Here is a 26,862-nt window from a genome sequence, read left to right as displayed (position 1 = left end):
ATGTGCCCTTGAGCAAGGCACTGAGTGAAAAGCAGCTTGAGTGCAGCTGCTCAGTGGCCGTGAGGGAAAAGGTAACGATAAAAGTTTCCGTTAGTTTGTGTTTTTAAGTGATTCCGTCTCAGTATTTTTTCTTGTTTTAAATCTTTATATCAGAGACAGAGTTTGTGGTTTTGAAACAAACAACTCGTCAAACTGGAACAGAGTAAAAACCACTAAGTGTGTCCTTGTGTCCTCAGTGTGTTAGTGTTGTAGTTTTTAGTCTTATTTCCTTATTCTCGTTTATTATGAAGCCGTCAGAGACCTGACCACTGAAGAGACACTGGGCGATTCCCCCCCGGCAGTCTGGGCTCGTCCGCGTTGAGGTGTGAGGAGACAGGTTGGACGCTGCTGGGGGGGGCGGGGGGGGGGGAAGTGCTGCTGCAGAGCTGGAGTCAGTTTGTTAGAGAAATGAGCTGCCAGGTCTCTTTAGCTGCCAATTTGTACCACTTGATGCCGAGGTCCAGGGTTTAGCTGCGGGAAGAACACACTGCCTCATTATCTCCTGAAAACAGACCGACACTGACACATGAGCACACACACACACACACACTGAGACACACACACACTGAGACACACACACACTCTTATACATTCTTGAGTTGAAGTGACACATAACAAAAACCTCAGGGGCAACCATGGCCCTGAAGCCATTAGGCTGAAAACTGTGTGTGTCTGTGTGCGTATGTGTGTGTGTATGGGTGGGTGTGTGTGTGCGTGTGTGTTTTTAATGGTTGTGGAGAGGCTATGGAAGAACTGAAGCCAAATCTTCTCTTGTTTTTCTGTCTTCTTAGCAAGGTTTTATCACGCTGAAGTGTTTTAATTGGATATTTGAGGATATAAAAACATGCTGAGTCGGGATTGGCTGCCGAGGCTGAGTCACGATGTGTCATGTGTGTTTCACATCACACTGATACCCATGATTCCATAATGTAATTCATTGGAATATATGTGAACAGACATGTTTGAACACTTGATGTTCGTCTGTGCAGCTCTTCCATCGCCTCACGTTGATGCGCTTCTAGACTTTTGAATCTGAACAGGTCAGAACAGTTAGAATATTAACTTTACCCAGAATATTTGAATGCATGTTTGTATTCGGAATAAGAGTTGTTAGCAGATAAAACACAGATTTTAAAATAATTCAAACATGAACATGATGGTAAGTGCAGCCTTCAATAAAACAATTCAAAGCTATAGAATAATGGTGATGAAACATTATTGTATTTAGAGTTTGATTCAACTTGGGACCATGTTGGAAACGTTTATATCCAACATCTGTCAACACATGAATCAGTGTTCGAGGTCAACACCTGTATTGTTGTGTCACATCAACGTTTTCCACCTGAGCTCAGCAGTGATTAACTAGAGAGAGATCCTGAGGAGTGAGATGTCATCACGCTGCAGGTCTCTCAAACACAGCCTGTGTGAAGAGGCAGTAAACTTGAATCTTATCTCACATATTCTACAGTTTGTACACAGCTTCCACTCGTCTCAACGCCGTGTTACTCTCTAAACTCCAAAGTGAAAACGTCAGATCACTGAGGAATGAGAGGATATACAGAGGAGAGAGTAGAAGAAGAGACTCAATGAGTGAGGTGGAAACTTGCAGGAGATTGAGAAAAGATGAAGAGAGAACGAATCAACTCCACAATGGAGGAAGAACGATGATAAACACATCAGACCTGTAGTAAAAGTGTCATCGCAGGCTGAGTGTGGTTTAACAGAAGTGTGTTTTGACTTGTGGAGGGTGGGAGGGCGAGATTTAGATCAGGCAGATTTTATTTCCCTCTTAACCACCAGCAGTGAAAGAACGAGGGCTCTTTAAATCACTGAGACTTTAGTGGCCTGTGTGTGTGTCTGTGTGTGTGTGTGCATGTGTGTGTTCTCTCTCTCCCATTCTGACTCGTGCTCTCTCGCTCGTCACCTCCTCGTCCTCAAGCAGACGGTTGAATGGAAGCTAATGAATGACTTGAACTTGACCAGCGCGATAAGAGCAGAGCTTTTGTCATCAGGCTACAGAACGCCGCCTCAGATGAGAGGTCACAGTGTGTTAGAGTGTGTGTCTGTGTGTGTGATTGTGTTCAAACCCCTAAACCAAGTGTAATTTGTGTTTTAAGGTCAGAAATATCGGTCAAGGCCGAGTTTCTTAGCCTACAAGTCAAGACCATGAATTGCGAGTTGGCTCTTTGGTCCGTCCCATTGTCGTGAACATATCTCAAGAACGCCTCAAAGGCAATTTCTACAAATTTGGTTCAAACGTTCAATTTGACTCACAGATGAACTGATTGGGTTGTGGCGGTTGAAGGTCAAAGGTCATGTCCTTAAGTAGGCAAAGTGATTTGAGTTTTGTTTTTTGTTCTGTTGCCTCGATCCTCTGATACAGTGACGGCAGCTGCTACAAATGAACATCGGACCCAGCTTGTGTTTCTGCATCATCTACCGGTCGACTCTAATAACCGTGTCTTACTCTTTTTCCCCACAAAACATTGTTAAAAAAATAACATAAACATTGTTTTTATGAATCACTTCTGCGTTTGCACACAACCTAGAAATGGAGCTAATGGTTCAGAAGAGTCACCGAGGCGTCGGCAATCGATTTCCTCTCACTCCACTTACTTCATACCGTCACACAAACACAAACAAACACACAAAGACACCCACACACACACACACAAACAAAAAAACAGCCTCTCATTGATTGGTGCTTATTTTTTGCTCTGACAACATTCGCCCACGCTGTTCTCACACACTCAGCGCTGCTCCTCCTGAATCTCTTACTAATGTCTTTGAGGCTGGAAGTTGCAGCGCTGCAAGTGAAGCTTCAGTATTTGACAGTTAATAAGACGAAGCGAATACAAACACACACAGTGATGGATGTGTGAATGAGATGAATGTGCAAACACCAGGAAGTACGAGCGAAGAGGAACGAGTGAGCTCATCATTGAGGGAGACGGGCAGAGCAAAGGCTTTAATCACAATTAAATCCCCGGCCTTCCTCTCTTTGTTTACCCTGATTCTTCACAGATTGCATTTCATTCCCTCCTGTCCTCTCTGTCTGTTCGTGTCGAGACGTTCCGAGGCGAGTCATCGGCGTCCCACTGATCCCGTTTCCACTGAGAGAGACGGGACCGGGGAGAGTGTAGAGAGAGAAAGAGATGCACTCACTGAGTCGAACTGACACAGGAGAGAAGTGAGGGAAGTAGAGAGGGAGAGAGAGAGAGAGGGAGAGAGAGAGAGGCAGACACAGATGACACATGTCCAATGTAAGAATTATTTCATCTCTTCATCTACAGCAGACCTTTTCATTTGAGTGACAGATCTCAGTGCAACATCCTGACAAGTGAGAATCTATTTAATAAAGGTGTAAATAACACTGAATTCTCTGATCGGGCACTTTCATGAGGATGCATAACTTTTTTCAAGAAGGACTTTTTCTGATCAGTCTCCTCAATTAAATAAGTTTAGCCAAATAAAACAATAAACTTAACTACAAACCTGTAGTAAAGGTCGATAGCAAACGAAATAATGTGTTTGTAATTAGATAAAGGTAGTTTTTTATTTGATTATATTATAGTTTTACAAAAGTAGGACAAAATTATCATTCATTATCTGTTCACACAGCAACATCCTATCTATAATACACACTACAATATAATTATGTGTATTTATACACTAATAAAAATGTATTTGATTGATTGATGTAACATAATTAATCACACATCATACATAACAATTGTATACTATAGTATAGTTACTAAATCAATGTCCATATACTGAATAAGATGTGGTTGTCTAATAATATATCTGAGTTTTCTCACAGCTTAGATTTAGTTAAGTAAATCAAACTCCCTGGTTATTGTGAAAAGGAAAATCTTGGTTAATTGCTCGTTAATTACTTTTGTCCAACAACAGTTCATCGAGGTTCCTAAACTTTTCAGCCTCTGACTTTCTGAACAACCACTTTTATCTCTGCAGGTGGTTGAAGCATAAAAAGAATATTGATTCAAGCAGGATCGCAATAAACAAAACCGCTGCAACAGGAGGTTAAACACAAACACCCTGAATGGAATCCCACCTGATTGACCTTCACTCTTTATTGATAATGGAGAAATATTCTGCTCAAGAACCACAGTCAAACTTTATTTATAGCTCCATATAACAAACCACACATCTTTCTTCAGCCTCCTTCTTGAGTCAGACACAGAGAAGAAGGTTCCTGCTTTTATTCCAATTAGTCTTAACGACTCTGCTAATACACTCCTCTTCAGTTTCCCCCTTTAAAAAATCCATAAAATAATTGCCACCTGGAAAGAAACGCTGCTGGCAAAGAACAGAACTTCAACTCCTGCTCCGGTTTCAAGGTATTTCTTGAGATATTTTTCTAGCATCCCAGTTAATTTATATATACATCCTCACGCTCGACTGTATAGTTGATATTCTCTGAAGATACATCCGAGACCTCTGCAGTGACCTGAGCTGCACAGACTCTCTGCTGCAGATTAAAAAAACGACTGTGAACCTTCTTGCTGCAGCTCCTTCTACCTGGAACCTGTTTTTATTACTAAGAACTACAAACCCATAATATCCGTGTTGACTTTTGAAATATCTGAATGTTTTGCTCTCTTTTTAAAAACTCTCTTGCCTCCTCTGTGTAGTTGATCAACTCTTGAGTTTTTTGGGGATATAATTCAGTGTGAACTTCAAAATCCAGATTAAAAGCTCCTTTTAATTTAGCAATGAATCTTATAAATCCCAAAACCATCATATTTAAAAGACAATGCTTATAGAAAGTTCAAAGATTCAAGTGGAATCCGGCTCCCTGATGAGAGTTCTTCCAAGGAAGAGATTATCCTGAGTCAGCTGACCTGATTTCCTCGTGCAGATCGTTCCAGAGCCTCCGGGTCCCGACTGCCAACGCTCCTTTTGTCCCATTAAAATTTCAGCCGGGTTTCATGGACAGATAACTCTGCCCAAGTATCTGAAGGTAGGAACCAGAGTACAGGGCTTTAAAGGGTCGGAACTGGAGCATGAAAAGACAGTGAGATATTATGTTGAGTGTAAAGAGGCTGAAACGGGAGTGATGGGATGTTAAAGATCCACTGACACTGTTAGTTTGATGTCTTGATCAACTTTCTCTTCCCCTGACAAGAGTTTCTTATCTCTTATTGTTGCCATAGAGTCAGAGTCTGTCTTATCTGTTTCAGGATATTAACATTTCCTCAAAATTAAAAAACCAGAAGAAGACGTGTGTCAGAAGGACTTTACTCATCACTGTCTCTGTCTCCATAAAGTTAAAGGTTCCTGTCGTAGGCACATATATCACATTAGTGGTTGTTACCCACTACCTCAGTCTTTTTATAATAATCATAATAATGCAGTGAAACGAAAGTAGTTCTTTGCCCGATTCCCTTGAATGGAGCCGACGCCTCCATTAGGAGGTTTAACATGTTCGAGGTGTGACTGTAGGTTTCAGAGCACAAAGGCTCATTAGTGGCTGTTGTCAGTACTTGGAGTCTGGAGCACTTTGACAGTTTGCTCACTCATAAATCCTCTTCTGCTGATATTGGCGAATCACCATGGAAACAACATCAGCACTAAGTGGAGTGGGTTTTAATAATAAATCAAATAAAAACAATGACACGAGTGTGAGTTAGAAAAACCAACAGCGTCTGGACGTCATTCCAAAACTAGATTCAGCTTTTACTGTAAGAAACTTATAATCATATTTGTTCATCTGAGTCTCAGCCTGAGGTCAGAAACTGTCCTGATGTTGTTCACACTTTGTCCGTCGGCTCCAGGATTGATGAGAAAGGACTTTGTCTGTTTGGCAGAGTCTTGATTCTCTCCTGGCTTTCAGTTCGAGCTGCATCTGTTCTGCTCGCCCGGCTGAGGATGATCGGTGTTCGCAGGCCCAGACCTCGCCGACTTGAAATGAAATCTGTTCTGCCTCCGCTCCTCCCGGCTACGACGAGCCAGACGAGCGGGGGGGGCAGGCAGCGGGCAGACAGATCTGAGCGGTTTTCACCTGACCGGCCTTTGAGAGATAATCTGACACGTCCGAGTCGATGCACCTCAGGTTTAAACTCAAACTCCAGGACATGTGGAGCCTGTGAGACAGAAGTTAGTTCATGTGACGCTGAATCGACTCAGTGACCCACATGTGAACAGCCTATTGTGTCTGTTTGATGCAAAATAAACACAAACACACACAACTCTGAGGCCCAGCTGGGGCCAGTCTGCATCTGACACGAGTGGGAAACAACGCAAAAGGGAAAACGTTCTTGGAAAAATGAAGTTTTACCTTTCTGGTTTGTTTAGAATACAAACTGGGCTGCAGGAGGAATAAGGAAACGAAAAGAAACTTACCACCTTCAGAAACTCAAACGTTATAAAGACAACTGAATCTGAAACCAATGATTTCTCATAAGTGGTGCAGGTTGTTTTCTGACTGTGTCTCTGTCTGTGTCTTCCTCTCCAGAGTCAGGCCATGCGCATCGTGCGGACGGTCGGCCAGGCCTTCGAGGTTTGTCACAAGCTGAGTCTCCTGCACACGCAGCAGAACGCTGACGGACAGGAGGACTGCCACAGCGAGAAGAACGGCAACGACTCCTCCGTCTCAGGTACACACACACACACACACACACACACACAGTTAACCAAACATCCACCCATTCTCTCTACGGTCTGGATGTGAGGCTGCTTGGTCGTAGACGTACTTGCCTTCTGTCTAGGTCACTTAAATATCCACAAAGCAGGAAGCTGCTCCGCCAGCCACATCCTTATAAATGTAAACAGTCTGGAGTAAAGTGAGGTTTTCCACCCATTCACACATTCTATCACAATCTATCACACATCAGTCAAACACTGCAGACTCAGCCGCCAGGGGCATGTTCAGGGTTGGGTTTCTTGCCCAAGGGCACTTCAGCATGTGGAATGCTGAAGTCCAAACTCAACTTTCTTTTCTTTCACCAAAGTATCTGAGAGCGGTGGTTTGGGAATCGATGGTAAATCTGCTGATAAGCTTTGAAACACCAGTGAAGATTCGTAAGTTACAGTTTGTTCTGAGTAGACGAGTGAAAGTTGTAGTTTATATAATTGACAGTGAGCTTAGTCATTGTTTTCAGGACATGACAACACTGTGCAGCACGTCGGCAGTTTGTTCACACATTAATTCTCTCGACTTATATTGGCAGCCATTGGGGAGTCGCCATGGAAACAACGTCAGCACTAAGTGAAGCTGAAGCTGCAGATTCTTTCTTTAAAAAAAAAAAATATATATATATATAGGAATCGTAAATAACATCGACGCCGCAGCCAAACTGCTTTCAGAGAAAGTGTGTTTGAGTGAACCTCCAGGAGCCGCAGCCGGTAACACCGACGGGTCGACTCGAGCATCACTGCTGTGCCGACTGTAATTGCTCTTAATGCTGTTTGATGGATGATCAGTGACTGTGGGTTCAGTCGCTGTAATTTTTGAGGAGAGTTCATGACTAAATGCTTTTAAACTCAACGCTGACACTGTGTGGGAATAGAAGCTGTTCCTCCCACATGAATTCACATTAAAGTATTTTATTACTCCAATCCTAAAATATTTTGTATGCTATCTCAAAGTCATGTTATTGGGGGGGGGGTCCTCGTGACTTAATAGACCTACACCATATAGTGATGGGATGTGGTATGGCGTTGTAGTGGCTAGGACACAGCAAAGGTTCCTGGTTTGAATCCCGACTTCTCAAATATCGGACTGCAGACTGGGCTTAAGATAAAAAGAGACTCTAACTTGTCCAATGGTGGTTGTTTGACTCTGAATGCATTACGACAATGACTTTTCCAGGGTGAACTTTTAAAAAAACATATTGTTTAGTATGAAATTATCTTTTAAAATATTTTTTTAACTTATCAAAACCCATACGCATCAGTAACATTAATAGTTTCACAAACATCAGTGTGAGAAGAACCACCTAAAATGACAAAACCATCTTTGAGAAACAATTATTTGATGTGTACTTTGACTTTTTAACTCGGTCCACGTCCTATCTGCTAACACGGAGGAGGTGGGATTTATGAACTATACTGCCACCAGCCACCAGGGGGTGATACAGATGGTTTGGCTTCTCTTTGGGAGCTGTCAAGTCGTCCATTTTTACATACAGTCCATATTTTCTATCATCAGTGTATAATTATCTAATAATAAGAATACAATGCTCCAAGACACTTTATAGGATTACGAAAAACACATTGAAATGTACGATACACGTCATGATACATATATGATTTAACCATAAATAAGCAGCTTGACAGAAAACTGCTTGCGTTTATCGCCTCAGAGTTTCTTATCTCTTCTTGTTGCCATAGAGTCGAGTTCTGTGTTATCTGTTTCAGGATATTAACATTTCCTCAAAATTAATAAACGAGAAGAAGACGTGTGTCAGAAGGACTAAACTCATCTCTGTCTCTATAAAGTTAAAGGTTCCTGTCATAGTCACATGTACATGTTAGTGCTTGTTATCCACTGCCTCAGTCTTTTCATAATAATCATAATAATGCCGTGAAACGAAATTAGTTTTTTACCAATCTCCTTGAATGGAGCCATACTGCCCTCAGCCACCAGGGGGTGATCCAGTTAGTTGGCTTCACTTTTGGGAGCTGTCAAGTCGTCCATCTTTACATACAGTCCATATTTTCTATCATCAGTGTAGAAATATCTAATAATAAGAATAGCAATGCTCCAAGACACTTTACAGGATCACAAAAAAACACGTTGAAATGTACGATACACGTCATGATACATATGATTTAACCATAAATAATCAGCCTGACAGAAAACTGCTTGCGTTTATCGCCTCATTTACATTTTTGTGTCGTATTTTCATCGCATTTCTCCGCAGCTTTGTAGTTGAGTAATGTTATCATCACTAATAGATCTGTGAAAGTACAACCTGCGCTGTAATGCTCTGTAGTATTATGTTAAGTAAAGTGAAGGAGCGCTGTAGTGGGGAAGTGGGTCAGGGAAGATGGAGTTCCACTGAGAAGACGCCAAGATCCTTCCACCCCCGCGTGAGCAAGGTTTCCAGCTCATCCTTCACAGCGACACACCATAAACAAACATTATTTTTAGGTCACGGAATAAAAAGAAAAGAACATCACTGAATTGAATATCCATGCTTCCATTAGCTTTTCCATGCCGGAGCCAATCCCCAGCCGACGCTGACACAGGGTCGCCCGAATGCGAAATCTGAAACCAACGCATTCCACGTTAACACCTTCACAGTCGCGTGTTGTCGGGAAGCAAAGCGACAATCACGCACACACACACAGACACACACACAGAGACGTGCTCATTCCTGCCTGCTTTGTGCCCAAGTTGGCTCGAGAGGCCGACGCTGGAGTGAATGTCACGGATGAGTCGACCCAGAGAAAAGAAGGCACTGCAACACTGGTGGGCAGAGCTACTTCTATCCAGCGCCGGCCTCGTGCCCGGTCTGGATGGGATCAGCTTCACTGGGGGACACGTGGCTCTGAGGGGACGGACTTGGGGACGGGTTGGACGGGTTGGACGAGTTGGACGAGTATTCAGCTCTCGACCCCGACCTTGATGAGGGAGCGCCAGGCCGGGATCCGTTATCTCAACAAACTCCTTCAGCCCCTCCAGAGAAGAGCTCGCTTTCACATGCTGATGAGCCCAGAGGTCACCCACACACAATACCTGTACACACACACACACACAGACACACACACACAGTGAAGGGAGCCCACATGCATGCCAATGGACGCCTATACACACACACACTGTCATGGTGTGTTAGACAACACAAGAGCCGTCATGCACAACCAATGAGCTTATCTGGAGAACTAATTAATACGGCGTTGAAAGGAGAAGAGACGGACAGGGGGGGGGGGGTTAGAGGAGCAGAAGTGTGGAAGAAAGCGTGGATGGTCGAGGGGAGGAGCAGGAAAGAAGAGATGGATCATGGAGGACAAGAGGAGAAGGGAGAGATGAACGGTAGATGTGGATTCTGGAGGAGGAAGAGGAGGAGCAGAAGGAGAAGGAGGAGGAGGAGAAGGGAGAGATGAACGGCAGATGTGGATTCTGGTTAAAGAGGAGAAGGAGGAGGAGAAGAAGGGAGAGATGAACGGCAGATGTGGATTAAGGAGGAAGAGGAGGAGCAGGAGGAGGAGGAGTAGGAGAAGAAGGGAGAGATGAACGACAGATGTGGATTCAGGAGGAGGAGGAGGAGGAGGAGGAGGAGGAGGAGGAGGAGGAGGAGGAGAACGAAAGGAGAAGGGAAAGATGAACGGCAGATGTGGATTAAGGAGGAAGAGGAGGAGCAGGAGGAGGAGAAGAAGGAAGAGATGAACGGTAGATGTGGATTCTGGAGGAGGAAGAGGAGGAGCAGAAGGAGAAGGAGGAGGAGCAGGAGGAGGAGAAGAAGGGAGAGATGAACGGCAGATGTGGATTCTGGTTAAAGAGGAGAAGGAGGAGGAGAAGAAGGGAGAGATGAACGGCAGATGTTGATTCTGGAGGAAGAGGAGGAGGAGGAGGAGTAGGAGAAGAAGGGAGAGATGAACGGCAGATGTGGATTAAGGAGGAAGAGGAGGAGGAGGAGCAGGAGGAGGAGGAGTAGAAGAAGAAGGGAAAGATTAACGGCAGATGTGGATTAAGGAGGAAGAGGAGGAGCAGGAGGAGGAGAAGAAGGGAGAGATGAACGGCAGATGTGGATTCTGGAGGAGGAGGAGGAGAAGGAGTAGGAGAATACGGGAGTGATGAACGGCAGATGTGGATTCAGGAGGAGGAGGAGGAGGAGAAGGGAGAGATGAATGGCAGATGAGGAGGAGGAGGAGGACGAAAGGAGAAGGGAAAGATGAATGGCAGATGTGGATTAAGGAGGAGGAGGAGGAGGAGAAGAAGGGAGAGATGAACGGCAGATGTGGATTAAGGAGGAGGAGGAGGAGAAGTGATGAACTAGGTTGAGAAAAGAGGAGAAGGGAGAGATGAACGGCAGATGTGGATTAAGGAGGAAGAGCAGGAGGAGGAGGAGGAGTAGGAGAAGAAGGGAGAGATGAACGGCAGATGTTGATTCTGGAGGAAGAGGAGGAGAAGGAGGAGGAGGAGTAGGAGAAGAAGGGAGAGATGAACGACAGATGTGGATTAAGGAGGAAGAGGAGGAGGAGGAGCAGGAGGAGGAGGAGGAGTAGGAGAAGAAGGGAGAGATGAACGGCAGATGTGGATTCTGGAGGAGGAGGAGGAGAAGGAGGAGGAGAAGACAGGAGAGATTAACGGCAGATGTGGATTCTGGACGAAGAGGAGGAGGAGGAGGAGAAGTGATGAACTAGGTTGAGAAAAGAGGAGAACATAAGTTTTTGTTCCTCAGAGAAATGTTTTTCAGAACGATGGCAGAAAATAAATAACCTTAAACAATAGAAGGTTCTAATCGTTTCAGCAAACAAACAAAGCGAGTGAATAATGTCTCTCATCACTGGAACTAATAACGCTCGCTGACTGGAAAACAGTTCCCATTAACATGAGCTATAACCCGGGCGAATCCCTTCAGCTCGGTGAACGCTCAGCACTCGACTCTGAGCTGGAGGCTGCAGGACGGAACTCTGAAGAACGATCCGTGAGAAACATTCACTTCATGTTCATTAGTTCTGTGGAAGAAACTCTGGAAGTTTGTCAACTTGTTTAGGCAATTTTATTAATAAATAATGCCAGTAGCATAAAGTAGGGCAGATTTTCTTCATTTTATTGAGTCATAATTATAACTTACTGTTTTAATTATATCTTAATGAACTCGTTTCTTTTCAGAGGGAAAACTCTAAACAAGCAGTTTGTAACATTTAAACACATTTAAGACTTTTTAACGTTATGATACCAATAAAAACACAAAGATGGTGACGTTCCTCAGGAGTTCATCAAACTCATCGACTGTAAATAAAGATGAGTGACATGGTGGGTTTCACAAAAGTGAGGTTTCCATCGCCCCCTGGTGGCCGGCCGCGGTAGAGGTCCTGAATCGCACCTCCTCCATGTTAATGGATGGGACAGGGAAAACTCTAAACTCTAAACAAGCAGTTTATAAAATGTAAACGCATTTAAGACTTTTTAACATTATGATACCAATAAAAACACAAAGATATGACGTTCCTCAGGAGTCCATCAAACTCATCGACTGTAAATAAAGATGAGTGACATGGTGGGTTTCACAAAAGTGAGGTATCCATCACCCCCTGGTGGCTGGCTGCGGTATAGGTCCTGAATCGTACCTCCTCCATGTCAGTGGATGGGACGTGGACCAAACTGAAAAGTCAAAGAACACCTGAAATGATGGTTTCTCTCATTTAGGGTATTTCTGTTTAAACTGATGTTGATTTATTATTAAAACTGTATATTTTTAATGAGTTCTTTCATGACACTAGTCTCTGATAATGTCCCCTAATTTTAGGACAAATTGACAAACAGGAAGTGGTTCTATGAATGTTGTAGACACGACGGACATATTGTACTTCCTGCGTGTCCATTTTGCCCCAAACTCCGTCCTGCAGTGTATTGGGATGAAGCTAAAGCTTAAATACACAAGGACACACAAGGTGAAATCAGGTGAAACGAAACAGGACGGGGCAGACAATCACAAACCCACACACACAGCACACAACAGGAAACATTGACAACAGCAAAGAAAACTTAAAGTTCAGGAGCAGAGGGTTTTGAATTAGGTGAAGTTGTGAGTCACAGTCAACACAACAACTGCAGGCGTCAGAGTCGAGGGATGAATGTTCCGACACAAACAGAGTGAGAGGTTTCAAATGAACTGGAAACTGTTAAAATATTCAACACAATCCAAAAGTGCTGAAGGCAAATGTTAGAATTACGAGAAAGTTTTCAAAACCCCACTTTGTTAAATCGACATTTCAGCTTTTGCTACAAAATGAGACTTTTCCGTTTTGCCCTTTTTGAAATGATTTTCTTTTTCTTTTCCAAAGACATTTATAAAAAATTGAAGTCAGTCAAAAGTTTTTTGCCAAATAACCAAAGGGAGACAATTCAAATTGTGTTTGACTGAAATCAGTTGGAACCCAGCTCCAAGGTCGGAGTTAAACAAGAGTGGAGGGAAAGAGAAGAATTAGAGTTAGAGTGTTCACCTGAAGTCTGCTTCCATTTCCTCCAGTTGTCAGTGACTGTTTATCTGCTTTAGTGAAACTTTAAACTGAACTTTACTTTCAGTAAAAAAAAGTATCAAACACAAGTAAAACACTCCCAGGAAACAAACAAGTGTTGTTGTACATTTTATATTTTATTGTATTAAATCTCTTTCTGTGTTAATATGGAAACTAAATGACTAACATCACTGTTTATTTGTTGTTCTAATGAGCAGCTCAAATAATTGTTTATTCCTCACTAAACTAATTTGTTGTTGTTGTGTTTCCTACCCCAATGTGTTTTTGTGTGTCCACTCATGTGTGCGTGTGTACATGCTCATGCCCACATGTGTGTATGTGCAGGCGTGCGTGCTCATCCACCTGTATGTGTGTGTACTTTCCTCGGCTCAGCTCGGGAGCTAACGGGCGCCGAGAAGACGGCGGTGGTCGCCGAGGAGACGGACATCGATGCAGAGGAGGCGAGTCAGGCGCTGGCGGGCGAGGAATCCAACATCAACAGAGGCGTGACCGATCTGGACGCCACGGCAAAGACACCGGATCTGAACCACATAGAGAACGAGGTAGGTGACCCACTACTTCAGGGTGAGACTATCAACACTGATAGAACGTGGCTGAAGGTCAATAAGTGCAACTGATTCATCATTGGAATTTCTTTATTTCATCCGAGCGTAATATTTAGGAGGAGATAAACAAACCTGGAACCAAAACAACGGGAGCAAAAATGTTCCTTTGGCATTTTGCTAGTGTTTTTAACTTTTACGTTCACAGAAAATCCCATAACTAGAGGAAAGAAAAAGGAAATTGAAAAAGCATCGTATGTCTCCTTTAAGCTCGAGGACTGAATTGAATGACTTCATATGGAAGAGAGTCAAATTTAAAGCAGCCACAGTGAAACTCTCAAGCTTTCAAAGAAGAATTCTGCACCGCTGGGTCTTCACACTGGAAGCTCTAGATTTGGTTTTCTTCCAGAATCACTTGTGAAACCATCCATTTCAACTAAAGATTTTGGCTCAACGTGGTATTTAATACATTAATGGTGCTCGTCATTACCGAGAACATCTGGTTCACATCCAGGTTTTGACCTTTTTTCTGCAACTCAATCCCCATTTTCTCTTATTCCTCTCATTTCTTAACTGTTAACACTTTTAGTAAAGACCAAACAAATCATAGAGCAAACAAAAGTTTATTTATTAACGTTGGATTTAGGCGTCAAGGGGGGAAGAAGTTAAGGTAAAAGCTGAAGGGCATCAACATCTAGAGTCAGCTCAGGTCAGGGTTTTGGAAACCAGGCAGTAAGAACCAGTCTGTCCAGTCCACGCTGACCCTCAGAGTCCAAACTTTACACAAACCTGCAGATTTCCCAGCTGAGGCTCTCGTATACACAAGATTCCCTTCAGGCCTCAAATGAAGAACTTCTTTCCAGTTTTATTTTGAATAATTCATTTCTGTATTAACCCCCAGCGCAATGGAGTCTGTGCTCATGAGATCTGTTTCCGTGTCGGCCGCTGAGCTCCGTGATCCCGGCGCTCGTTCTCCACGTGTTTGTTTGTGTTGGAGCTTTGACTCGGCTCCGTCAGGCCGGCTGCTCTGAGGCCTGTGGAAACTCACCAGCCGTCGTCGTCTATGTATAACCAGAGAGCGGCTGACTGCCTGACTCAGCTGGCCGAGCCGCTCGGGCGCTGGGATTTACCGCCGTGTGCAGGGGGGTGATTGTTTTTCTGATGGAGGCGGCTGTGGGAGGACGCCGCTGCATGATGGGGGCACAGAGAGGGAGGGGGTTGTTACTACTTTACTCCTCAGACTGAAACCACCGGCTCTGCAGCCAGTCGGCAACAAATGTTGTCTCATATTCTATTTATTCTGTTTTGATTGTATCATCACTTCCCTCCGTATGCTGCTGCTCTGGATCCATGAGCTGCAACATGTCTTCACCTCCTCTGCGTTGATTAGGGGACGAGTTGTTATTCTGTTTAAAAAACAACGGTGAGAAATAATTTGCTTTCGGTTTCGAGAGTCGACCTCGTTTCTCAAAATGTCACAGGAAAATGATTGGATGCAGGACTAAGCTCAAATCTGTATTTTATTAGTTTTCCATCTGTAGCTCCTCCTGGCAGCACACGTACGATTAACGTGTTTATTTAAATTGTAAATATTGTAAATAGGGTTGCAAAATTCCGGGAATATTCAAAGTGGGAAACTTTCCATGGGAATTAACGGGAATATACGTGAATAAACAGGAGCATACGGGAATTAGCGGGAATAAACTGGAAATGTTGTGGATAATTTATACTAACTGTATTTACCTTGTCATATACAGACATAAATACAAACATTTTGTTGTGTCATAGGCTGATTTGAGCCCTGAGGAAACTTTGGGCACTTGACTATATGCTTCTGCATCGTTGTGTCATTCTTAACATAGGTCTTTGCACAGTATTTGCAAATGTACACAGCCTTTCCTTCTACATTGGATGAGGTGAAATGTCTCCACACATGAGAGAGTGCACGTGGCATTGTTCTGTAGAATAAGATGAGAAAAAGTGTTGTAAAAAAACACTAATGCAATGCCAGAGATATAAATAGTTAGCCAAACAATTGGAATCGTCTGTAAACATATTTTACAATTGATGGATAAATGAATGGAAATAGGCTAGATGAACAGATGAACAATCCTCAATCAGCATGCTAATATATTTTCCCCAGTAATATCATGGAAACTTACCTGACTAGTCCTGCACTCTACAGCAGGCCTCAATAGCCCTGCTGTAGAGTGAAGCATGCTGGGAGTTATCTGTGCATGTGATGGAAGAATGCACAGTGGAGGGTTGAAACTCAACGTTCCATACATCTTTAAAATAGAGTTTTGAATGATGTTTTTATTGCTCAGCGTTTCATTTGCGAATTTTTTTTTTTTTCAAAATTCCCGAGCTTAACTTTCCGCCCCTTTCCGCCCCTAATTGTAAATAAATTAAACTAGCAGCAAAGTTAACTTTCCAGTGCTGCCTCAGGACTATGTGATCAGTTTGGCTTCTGGACGTCTCCACCTCCGTTTCAGTGCAGTGCAGAGCCACTTTTCTCTGGGAGCCAAACCTAAAGAGTCTTTCTTTAACCTTAATAAAGTGTTTAAAGCTCACAGAGACCTTTTGAGCTACTAAGACAAAGTGCTAACAGTGTGTGAAAAGCCTTCTGGGAGAGTGGGTCCGCCTCCTGAATAGAAAATCCAACAACACACACAGTTAGTCCGGTGGATTCTGAGCTTCTCTGTTTATCTCTTCTTCATATTATCCTGTTCAAGGGGAACAGGTGTTATTTATGCGTTTACAACATTTTTGACATCCCAGTTTGTGTGAAGGTTAATTAACCATTAAACCTAACAACACATGCAACTGGTTCACATCAGCGACAACAATAATGAAGTAAATCAACCACATCTTACAACAGAGCGGCTGCTTCTTACCCGGAGAATACAAATCAATGCATGGACATTCATCACTTCTGAGAGAGAGAAGCTGTTTCCAGCTTGTGGAGCCAAGTTGCAGCATTTGCCAAACTTTCCTTTTAGCTAAACAATTATCTCAGAGGGCAAATCTACCAGGCTCCACTTAGAACGTGTTCCAGCCGGATTAACCAGGAACCGAACCGGAGCCATGATGCAGTTTGATCCAGACCCAGACCCAGACCACCTCTTTGGGTCTGAACCTTAGCCTGAAGAACCTTGAACACCAGATATTCTGGTTCTGACTAAACTGGAAAAATAGGTGTAGCAGCTCCATGCGAAAATCTCTTTCTCTCCACATCTTCAGTTCAGTTTGCAGGTCACATTATTTATTTATGAAACCTGGTGCTAACATGGATGAAACCTAATTCAAAGGAACATTCCTGTTTCTCACCTTTCCGCTAAAAGTGTCGACTGAATCTGCCTCTTGCAGGAAAAAGCCCTGATCTGAAGTAAACTCCGGGTAATTAAGTTGTTCCTCAGGCAGCTTCAACTAACTGTTAATAATTAAACGGACAAGCTGTTAGGCAACAATCCAGGGCCGGAGTTATTTAAGCTTTTCATCAAGAGCCCGACGACGACGTTAATTCACTTCAGCAGCTCCGGGTTCACCGAGACCAACCTGTGAAGAAGAGCAGGAGTTAGAGACTCTGAGGACATTTTCTGGATTCTAAGTCACAAAACCCAGCGACTCAGACGTCCAGTCCTCGGGTCCATAAACGTTCGAGTTATGAGACTTTTCATTACAGTCCCTGATTGAAAGCAACGCGGCGTGAAATCACTGAAACAACGAGCTCCCCGGGATGACCGCTATCCTCAGGTCATTGGAAAAAGTGTGCGTAGCTGTTTTTGAGCATACGTGTACGACATGCCTCCTCTTTCTTTAGTTCTTGTCCCCTTGACAGATGAAATGGGAATGTGCATGGACACATGGAGCATCGGATAAAGAGCACAAGCGATGCGTCTACTGGCCTTTACGATGTTAACGTCCATGTGTGAGGGTTTTTCATCACAGAGCCGTGCTCGTGTTTCCCCGAGCGGCGGGATGTGATCCACTCCAGGGTTCCTCTGGAAGCTCATGAAAAAGGGAAACAGCCTGTGAGGGTTCAAGGTCATTCTCCTGCCGTCAGCTTCATTTCAGACTGACATGTCCCTCAGCGTCCAAACCCTCCCAGAGGACGAGAGGACGCAGGGACGAACATATCAACTCCACCTCTGGCTTTTCCACATCCAGGGCTTCAGGACAAGCCGGGATCAGGGAGAGAGAGAAGGGAAGACAAAAGTCGCAGATTGGAGATAACAGCATTTTGGCAGGAGACTGATGGTAATCGATGGTTCCAATAAAAGCCGAGCGCGGCGCATTATAACTGCCTGAAACCAAATGTCAGGATGATTTCAAAGCCTGAAAAACAAAGTGTCTCAGTGTTGCATCAATCTCGTGTTTATGAGTTCCTGTTTGGAGAAATATCCGTTCAATAGTCGGAGCTGTTGCTTTCTCTGTGTGTGTGTGTGTGTCTGTGTGTGTGTGTGTGTGTGTGTGTGGCCCACTTTCCGGCGCTGTCATGCAGGTGTAAACACTCTGATCTCTGAGTGAAGCGCTACAGGCTGCACTCCACCGGCAAACACAATTTATAGTTTGTATATTTCTAATATATCATTGGCATTTAAAACACATACAGGCAAATTACAAACAGTCGTAAGATACCAGTCCAATAAATGTGCCTGAAAATTGTTCATCAAATTCCATTAATAACTCCCTTGGAAATTAGAGGAAATGTCAAATAGTCTGCAGTGTGCAATAAAATCAAATCCTGGATATCTAGAATATCACATCCTTCCACTAACTTAGATTAAATCTGTGACCTTTAAAGCCACGGACGTGAAGTCGTCTTCAGGTTCCACCGACTCGATGATCTCACTCACTTCTGCTCATGGACTTTGTTTCCCTCCTGCTTCTTCCTCTCTCTCTGTGCCTCTATCACTTTCCACTCCATTAACTTCCAATTTGTGCTGACGTTCATAATCCCCTCTTCAAACCGGCGCCGTGTTTGTAGCGGAGATCGAGCATTTAGCGCCGAAGTCGCCCAAAGAAGATTCAGACGGTCGTGTCTCTTCTCTTCAGAGACGCAGACGAGTTATGAAAGGATTTGACTCACCGAGTGTGTTCAGCTGTTTTCTGTGACTCGTGTTCGGCCTCGAAGATCCAACGAAATGTCAAACTCTCTGGAAAACGGGAGAAAAAGTGAAGAACTTTACAGAAGAATGAGATTTTCAACCCAACGTGATTTACTGTTAACATTTATCTGATCAATTTTTAAGGTTTTTCCTCTAAACTGTAAATAAAAAACACTGTGTGAGTCGACTGGAGTTGTGGGAACGATTTTTTTCTTTTCCTTATTCCACCGAATAACTTTGGATCAAAAGACCACAAATCACACCGGGACATTTGCAGAAGCGACAGCCTGATGTCTGGATTACCACGACTAATATCCCAGAGAGACCAGAATGCATTGCAGCCAGGAGACGCTCAGAGTTTTAAAGGGCACAGCTCTTCAGATTCTGCTGAAGTAGAAGATCTCAGTGCCACAGCGGCAAAGTGCTTCACAAAGTACAGGGTCATAGAAAATACTTTTGGAAGAGAATCAAACTTATTCTGGTGGCACCTGCTGAATGACTCAGCTGGATAAAAGACTGAGGTCGTTATTTGGCTGCAATACATTTTAATTCAAATTGTTAGTTTCTATTAATAAGTCAAACGTGGTGACAGGGAAATTCAGTCTTTTGCGGCTCAATGACAACACGTTTAGCAGAATCGCTCTCGGTGTAAAACCACGACTTTGTAATAACTGTAATTTGATTTGATGCTGAGACGTGATGTCACAGGCGAAGCCACAGAGATCTCCCAGGATCCTTCTGAAGAGGCTGTAAATCTGTTAGTGGTGAAGGAAGCCAGAGCCTGTCTAACCTTTTAAGTGATTTATGGCCTGTGTGTGTGTGTCTGTGTGTGTGTGTGTCTCTGTGTGTGTGGGAGAGGACAATGTTTGACAGACAGAGAGAAACTAGTGTAATCACATCTGGAGGAAGAGGAATACAAACTTCCTGAATCCCTTCTCGTCCGTCTTTCCTTTCCTTCTCGTTCTCAAACCCTCCCTCTCTCTCTCTCTCTCTCTCTCCCTCTCTCTCTCTCTCTCTCTCTCTCCCCCCGGTGTTCTCCCCCCCCCATCGTTCAATGAGTCAAACAAGAGGTTAAAGGATAGAGACGGACTCCAGCTGCCTGCTAACAACCTGCATTAGCGTGTGTGTGTCTGTGTGTGTGTGTGAATCAGAGCTCAGCCTCCCTCAGGCCGGCCAGACTTTGAGCTGTTATCATGAGGAATTTCTGCACCCCCCCTTCTCAGTTTGTGCGTTCCCCTCCACTGTCTGGTGAAGTTGGCGTTGACGGTGGTGAACACGTTTAGGATTCCGTCGACAGAAGTGGATTTGTTGTTTCCCATCGGTAGTAACCACGGCACAGGGAGTTTCAAACAGAGTCTGAATATGCAGCCGCTCATTTGACGTCAACTCGACTTCCACTCACGATAATACATTTAACTTTGAGAACTCGTCACACTCCACTCCAGACTTTCCAAGCCCTGTAAGTCTTTGAGTTTTAGTTTCAGGGTTGTGTTCTAGTCTGGACGAGCAGAAACTGAGAACTTTTGGAACTGATGACGCGGGATCATCAATTCTTTATAAAGACTTTCACGTCTCCACTTGCTCTCACAACCCAGATAATTAAGCCAAAATATCCCGGATACGAACACAACCATCCCGGGCATCAGAGGTTGAAGGCGTGATTATCGAATAAGTGTGTGTGAGATAAAGAACTACTTAAAAGGACAGAAACCATCTTTGAGGATAATTTGAAATGTACTTTTCTAGTTTGGTCCATGTCCCATTCACTAACATGGAGGAGACACTACAGCGGGTTAGGGACCTGTCATCTTGTCCATCATCATGTGACGTCTATGACGCAGACATTAACGTTTTTATTCATGGTTACTATCATCTAGGACTTAGCCTTCTCTGATTCTTCTTGTTACGTACGACTAAAAATAGTTTTAAGTTAAAAAAGTCATTTTAAAATTTAGCGGTTTTAACGTAGCCTTTGAGGGATTTGTTTGAGTTGAGAAGAGTGATTGAGTGAGTCTGTAGAAATAGTTGTGTTGAAAGTTTTTGTCTCGAAATGAAAGTGTGGATCAGTTCCATCCATTAATCCGGCAATTAATCTGTCGCCCATTGGAGTTCATTAATTTATTCATGAATCCCTCATTAAAGCTTTGATTAATCTCTTCACTTCCCTTTTTTCGATGAATGGATTTTTGTCACACAATAAGATAACAAATGTCTCTTTTTGTCCGTCCTTCATCCAGATTCCCTCAAAACCCAAATGTTCTTGCCCTATTAAACATCTTTTATGATATTTTTCTCACATGCCCTAACCCCCCCCCCCCCCCCGTCAGCTAAAAAAACGATTGGATTGGAGAACCTTCTCTGGAGCTGTTTGTGCTGTTTGCAAATTATAGTAATTGGCTCGGGGGGAAACTGTAACAACAGTTCAGGGAAAGGTGACAGAAGAAGATTTCTCTTCTGCCCGGGAGGAGAAGAACCTTCACAGCCGACTTGTCTCACTGCATCTTTATATGTTTTTGGCCACTTTACTGAAATGTGCTGTGAAAGCTGCATGATGGGATGTGTGATCACCCGGGGGGGGGCACAAACACAGAGATAAAGTCTTGATGGACTTTGTTCAAAGCCCATTAGGTTGTTATGGGCAACATGTGAGCAAACAGGTTTTTTATTCACCAGGGGAACAAAGCTCTGATAGGATATAAAACAGATTTTAACGTGAGATGCACAACTACGTCCAAACTCATCCTCAACCTCTATAAACAGATTCCTCATGTGAACATTTAGAATCTGGAGGCGATGGACCAGATGTTTTTCTAGCTTATTTTACCTGCCTGGTCCCAGATGTTTGAATTATTTTACTGCTCAGAGCTCGACTCGCTGAGACAGTAATTCTCTCTCGTGTCAAACAGATGTGATGTGTCTCCTGTTTCCTCACAGGTTAGAGAATAAATCATGGGACATTTCTTGCGGTGTCCTTCGGTTTTTCTCATTTAAACAACAGTAATCGGTGCTGCCTCCGTTTCTTCTAGACAAACTGACACTGGGTCTGTTTCAGTTCGTCTGGTTCCTCACAAATGAAAGAGGATTCAGCTCCTCAGCGAAAATCATGGACATCACCTCTGTCAGAATTTGGCGTTTTAAAAGCTGAAACTTCATCCAAATACTTTTGCCACGTACCACAGACGTCTGCCTCACTGTTCATTATGTGATGGCACCACCCGACCTGTCAGCTTGGATCATTTCCTCTCATTAACCTTAGAGATTCTGGCGCAGACGGGCCATCGATCACACGTCGCTCCCGGGCGGCGTGCGGCTCATTGTCTGTGCGTTTCCAGAAGGCGTTTAACAGATGGCGAAGCGTTTTGGCGTGGACTCCTTTAAGGCCTCCGTCCTCGTGTGCAATTTAAACAGGTGTCGACTTGTTTGCAGATTGTCTCCCGTTAGTGATGTGACTCTGTACTTTGGATTCAGTTTGGAAAAGTGTCCGTGCAGATTTGGCAGCCGTGGAAATGATTGATATCCAACTGTCGGTTTTCTGTGGTTCTGCTGTGACTGGTCCAAACTGGAGGGAAACAGACAAGTTTGTCTTTATTTCCAAAGTGTGTGACCTCGTCAACGTCAATGCTGCGATATTCAAAAGCTAGTGAACAGTGTTAAATCATATTAAACATTAAAGTAACAAAACAATGTGTTTTTTCCCCACAAACAAACATTAATTTTCATTGTTTTGGTTTCTGTCTGATACTCAACACGCTGATTTACCGAGAACCAATTTCCTCATTTAACATTTTGAGGGATTGAGGAATAAAAAACCAATTTACTCTTCAGGCAAATCATTTAGTTTTTTTTTAATTCCCTTCATGTGATTCCTTCTGGGCGCTTCACGAGGTTTGTTGTTTTTCTGTTGTGACAGCAGAAGAATTGGAGGTAAAAAAGTATAAATACATCAACAATGCATTAGATTAAAGACATGCATTCCTATTTAATACTCCCAGATGTAGTTTGTCACTTTATGAGACACTTGGGCAGGGATGGATTCATCGTTTGAAACGGACGTTTCTCTGTTTGTACGTAATCTCGTGGATTAAATCCAGGAAGACGAATCAATTCATATTACTCGTGCAAATGAGGAGAAACTGTAAAGAAGGAAAGTTGAGACACTGAACAATGACAGGAAGTAGAAGAACCTGCATCTTGACAGTTTGGATCGACTTGTCCTCAAATATCAACCGGTGTTGAAGCTAATATATAAATAATATAATGATTTTGACGTGTAGAATAATGTAAAGGGCAGAAAGTGTCATCGGTTCCCGGAGCCTTGAGTCAATTGGGATGTTTGATGGCGTTAGATGAAGGAGAACTGAGTCTCATTATTGTTTCAGTGCTGCTGATCTGAATTCTCAGCTCGCTCGTTCCACGCTGCTGCAACTAATCAGCAACTCCGCACTTCAGATTCAGATTCTTGTTTTGATGACGGCTTGTTCTCCGGGGACATTTTTCTGTTGATGCGATCGCTTGTCCTGATTATTTTTCTGTTACTCATCAGTGATTCCATTTCTCTTGTTTTGCTCTCTGCCTCATCGTGGAAACTGTTTGGGATACAGAGGCTGTGAATGAGAATGGACGACACTTCTCCCACTGAGCGAAACTCAAAGAATAACATCTGGAAACCGAGGTCGTCTTGTGCTTTTGACGTTAGACGGAGCCGCTAGTGGACGGTTGACCTTGTTTTTATAGCATCGATAACTAATCAGTTTTATAAGAACGACCTTAAATTAAAGAAACCATCTCTCGAACATGTTTGAGAATATTTTGTTTGGTCCTATTTGCTAACATGGAGGAGGCGGGGCCTATAACCTATACTATGCCTCTAGCAGCCATCCAGATGTTTTCTATATAAACGTTTCTTTCAAGGCAGTGATTAGCCCCTGGCAAACCTATCTAATGAACCTATAAATGTTTTAAACGTGTTTCCTTCCTCTTTTTCTATTTTAATCTTTGTACAGAACATGTCTTTCTCGTTGTAGGCCACTAAACCTTCATCTCTCTCTCTCTCTCTCTCTCTCTCTCTCTCTCTCTCTCTCTCTCTCTCTCTCTGTCCCCAGTCTCTAGCCTCGGAGGAGGTCTCTCTGCTGGTGTCCAGCCCCCGGATGCTGCTCCCTGCAGCGGCAACCCTCCCGCCGGCCGCCCCCCTGTCGACCCACCACCAGATCCAGCTGCTCGGGCAGCAGCTGCAGCAGCAGCAGCAGCAGACACATGTGGCTGTAGCACAGGTGCGTCTCCACACACACACACACACACACACAACCTGTACCTACAGTGGGTAAGGCAGGTGCATGAAGAATCTGAATCAACTCTCTCAGGAAGATCTTAATAAGCTTTTAATTAAGGAGGACAAATATACCAAGTGAGCCAAAGTTACAGTAACACAAAAAGCATTAAAAGAGTCTCTTCACACTATTTTGCGATATTTTGCTCAACAAACTTTTCCCTCTGTGTTTGAGTGTTTGACTTAAACTAAGTTCTTTTACAAACACTTTCCAATGTGATTGTTTTCAGAAACTCTGGTGTCCGAGTGAACGTGTGAAGTGTTCGTGAAACAATCACCTCACAGTTTACTTTCCCATTGTTGCTTTGTGTAATCTGCATGTGTCAGAAACAACAACAAACAAAGGTTGTGTCGACATTTTTACTTGTTAAAACAAAGGGGAAAATATCGTGTTGACTTATTACACACACACATACACACACACACACACACACACAGCGTCAGCATGTTCCTCACATGCACGTCTGACCCAGAAGTGTCTCAGACAGTCAAACAGTGAAGTCCGGTGGTTTGATGCCGGGCTCGTGGTTGAGCCGAGCTGTTTCCCCGCCTCGACCCGGGCGATGTTCAGCAGACGGCTCCACGCTCACAGGGATCGTGCCCAGACAGCAACGCCATTAATTATACCCAGATGGAGCCGGAGGTCACCGCACGCTGGCCAGGATGCAGGCGTCGGTTTTTAAAAAACATGAGTCAGATATTCTTTGGGATATGAACGAAGGATTTTTACCGTTTGTGGGATGAATCAAAAAAGAAGTTTGAGAGGTGTTTGTGTCCGAACTTTTGTCTTTTAGTTTTCTGAGCTGCTTTAACGGATGTTGTGATTCTGAATTTAAAAAATGAAAGATAAAGACTTTATTCAACACAGAGACACAGACATACTTGTTTCCTGTCTGTATCTCTATCAACATATATTTTACTGCAACATTACTTTCGTCTACTTCTTTAAAAACACTGTCGTCCTGACTGTGAGTCGGAGCTGAACCTGAGCACAGGTCCCAGTTAATGGAGGGAAGCGAGCGAGCTAATCCCAGCTCACCGAGGGACGAGTGGGAGAGGAGGTGTTTAAGGAAGTTCAGGAGTCCATCGCCTCACTTTCAAGAGGAAACTCACTCCGCTGAAACGGCTTAATGACATTTGACTTAATTTTAGTTTTAAAAATGAATCGCTGTTGCTATGGTTACGTCTGCCGTCCACACAGCTCTTGAGCAGCTGAAACTAGGAACTTCAGAAACGCTGACGGCTTTGTTTTAGTTTTAAAACTCCTGCATTCGCTCTCTGATTGGTTCTCCTCAGCCTCGACTTAGTGAAACACGTATCGTCAGAATCACGTTGTTTGTCACGACATTGTTTCACGTTATTTTAATTTAGGGATCGAATAAAGATTTAATTCTGAAGTCACCTCCCACCTCCCTCACATCCTGTGGTTTATTTATTCCACCACCTCCTCATTTCCATTCCTGTCACATTTGTTTGTCTGTATTTACCTCTTGTTTCTCTCCTCTCTGTTCCTCATTATTCTCCCGTCCCTCCAACAGTACGTTATCAGTTTCCATTGCTCAAACTCCCCCCCCCCCCATCCCTCCACCTCATTCTGTTTCTGCACATCATTTCTCCCTCTACTCGGACATTCCTGATTTTCTCTCACTTCATCAAGTCGCTCGCTCGCCGTCTTGCACACATTAGGAGGGTAATCGTGTCCTTATCACTGCTCCAGTAAAAATGATTGTCTGTCCTTCAGTCCCCCCCCCCCCCCCCGCCCCCCCCGAAACGGAGATGGCAACCGAGACAAACCGTTGTGTCGGAGGCTGTTCCAACACTTGCACATCAAAGGGAACTGGCGTGGGGCAGGCAATGCACTAATGATAATCCTGTGTGAAGTGTACATCTTCATCACCCCCCCACACACACACACACACACACACACACACACACACACTCTGCACGGAGAGCAGAATCACAGCGTGTCAGTGGCGGCTCAAACTGAAACAGCATTTATACACAAGATGAACCTTCTCTCTGACTCCAGGATGAATTCATTAGACTGTTGTTGGTCAAAGAGAGATTCTTGGCTTCCTGAAGGCGAGACCTCAGAGGCACCTTGAAGAAACTCCTTCAAGTTTGGCAGCAAAATTCACTCGCACCATAGATGAATATATAAAAAAGTGGAAGACAAGACAGCTCCCGAAGTGTCTTGATTTCCCCCTGGTGGACAGCGGGAGTATAGGTCATAAAATCTGCCTCCTTGATATTAGCGGGTGGGACAAGTACAAAGATGGTGACTTTGAGTTTCTGATCAGTTTGGTTTCAATGAGATATTTGAGGATGAAATGTCCTGATTGGCTGCTCAGACTGATTTAGGATGTGCATGTGTCTCTGGGGGGGGGGGCAGGTTGCTGTGGATCTGACCCCTGATCTCTACTGTAAGATGGCAGCGTTCGTATTCAGGAGCCAGTCACTGTGGTGCCATAAAACATCTTTACAGCCAAAGCTCAACACCAGATAAATGTCTAATTCCATAAAAATGAAGTACTGACATTTTATATCCGCAAGGTCAAAGGTCAGCTTCACTTTGACATCATCATTCTTCTTTTCATAACATTTCTCTGGTCATTATTGACAAGACGGGCGCTTTGTTTACTGAAACTCTCAAGTGGTGACTCTGCTT

General features: G+C 43.7%; 1 protein-coding gene across 3 annotated transcripts in view; it reads left to right on the top strand.

The window, feature by feature from the left end:
- Nucleotides 1-26,862, top strand: part of nos1apa (nitric oxide synthase 1 (neuronal) adaptor protein a) — a 129,021-nt gene that overhangs the window by 76,036 nt on the left and 26,123 nt on the right. For 2 of the 3 annotated variants that reach the window (XM_061077747.1, XM_061077749.1), the window contains exons 6-8: nt 6,518-6,659; nt 13,588-13,757; nt 23,971-24,138. In XM_061077747.1, the coding sequence (XP_060933730.1) occupies nt 6,518-6,659; nt 13,588-13,757; nt 23,971-24,138 (480 nt within the window). Of the gene's footprint in view, nt 1-6,517; nt 6,660-13,539; nt 13,762-23,970; nt 24,139-26,862 lie in introns of all 3 variants that reach the window. The other variant, XM_061077748.1, reaches the window with a different exon arrangement.

This window comes from Limanda limanda, chromosome 9 (genome assembly GCF_963576545.1).
Source record: "Limanda limanda chromosome 9, fLimLim1.1, whole genome shotgun sequence".
NCBI classification, from domain to species: Eukaryota; Metazoa; Chordata; class Actinopteri; order Pleuronectiformes; family Pleuronectidae; genus Limanda; species Limanda limanda.
The sequence above is the reverse complement of the archived record's forward strand: the minus strand, read 5'-3'. Positions and strand labels throughout refer to the sequence as shown.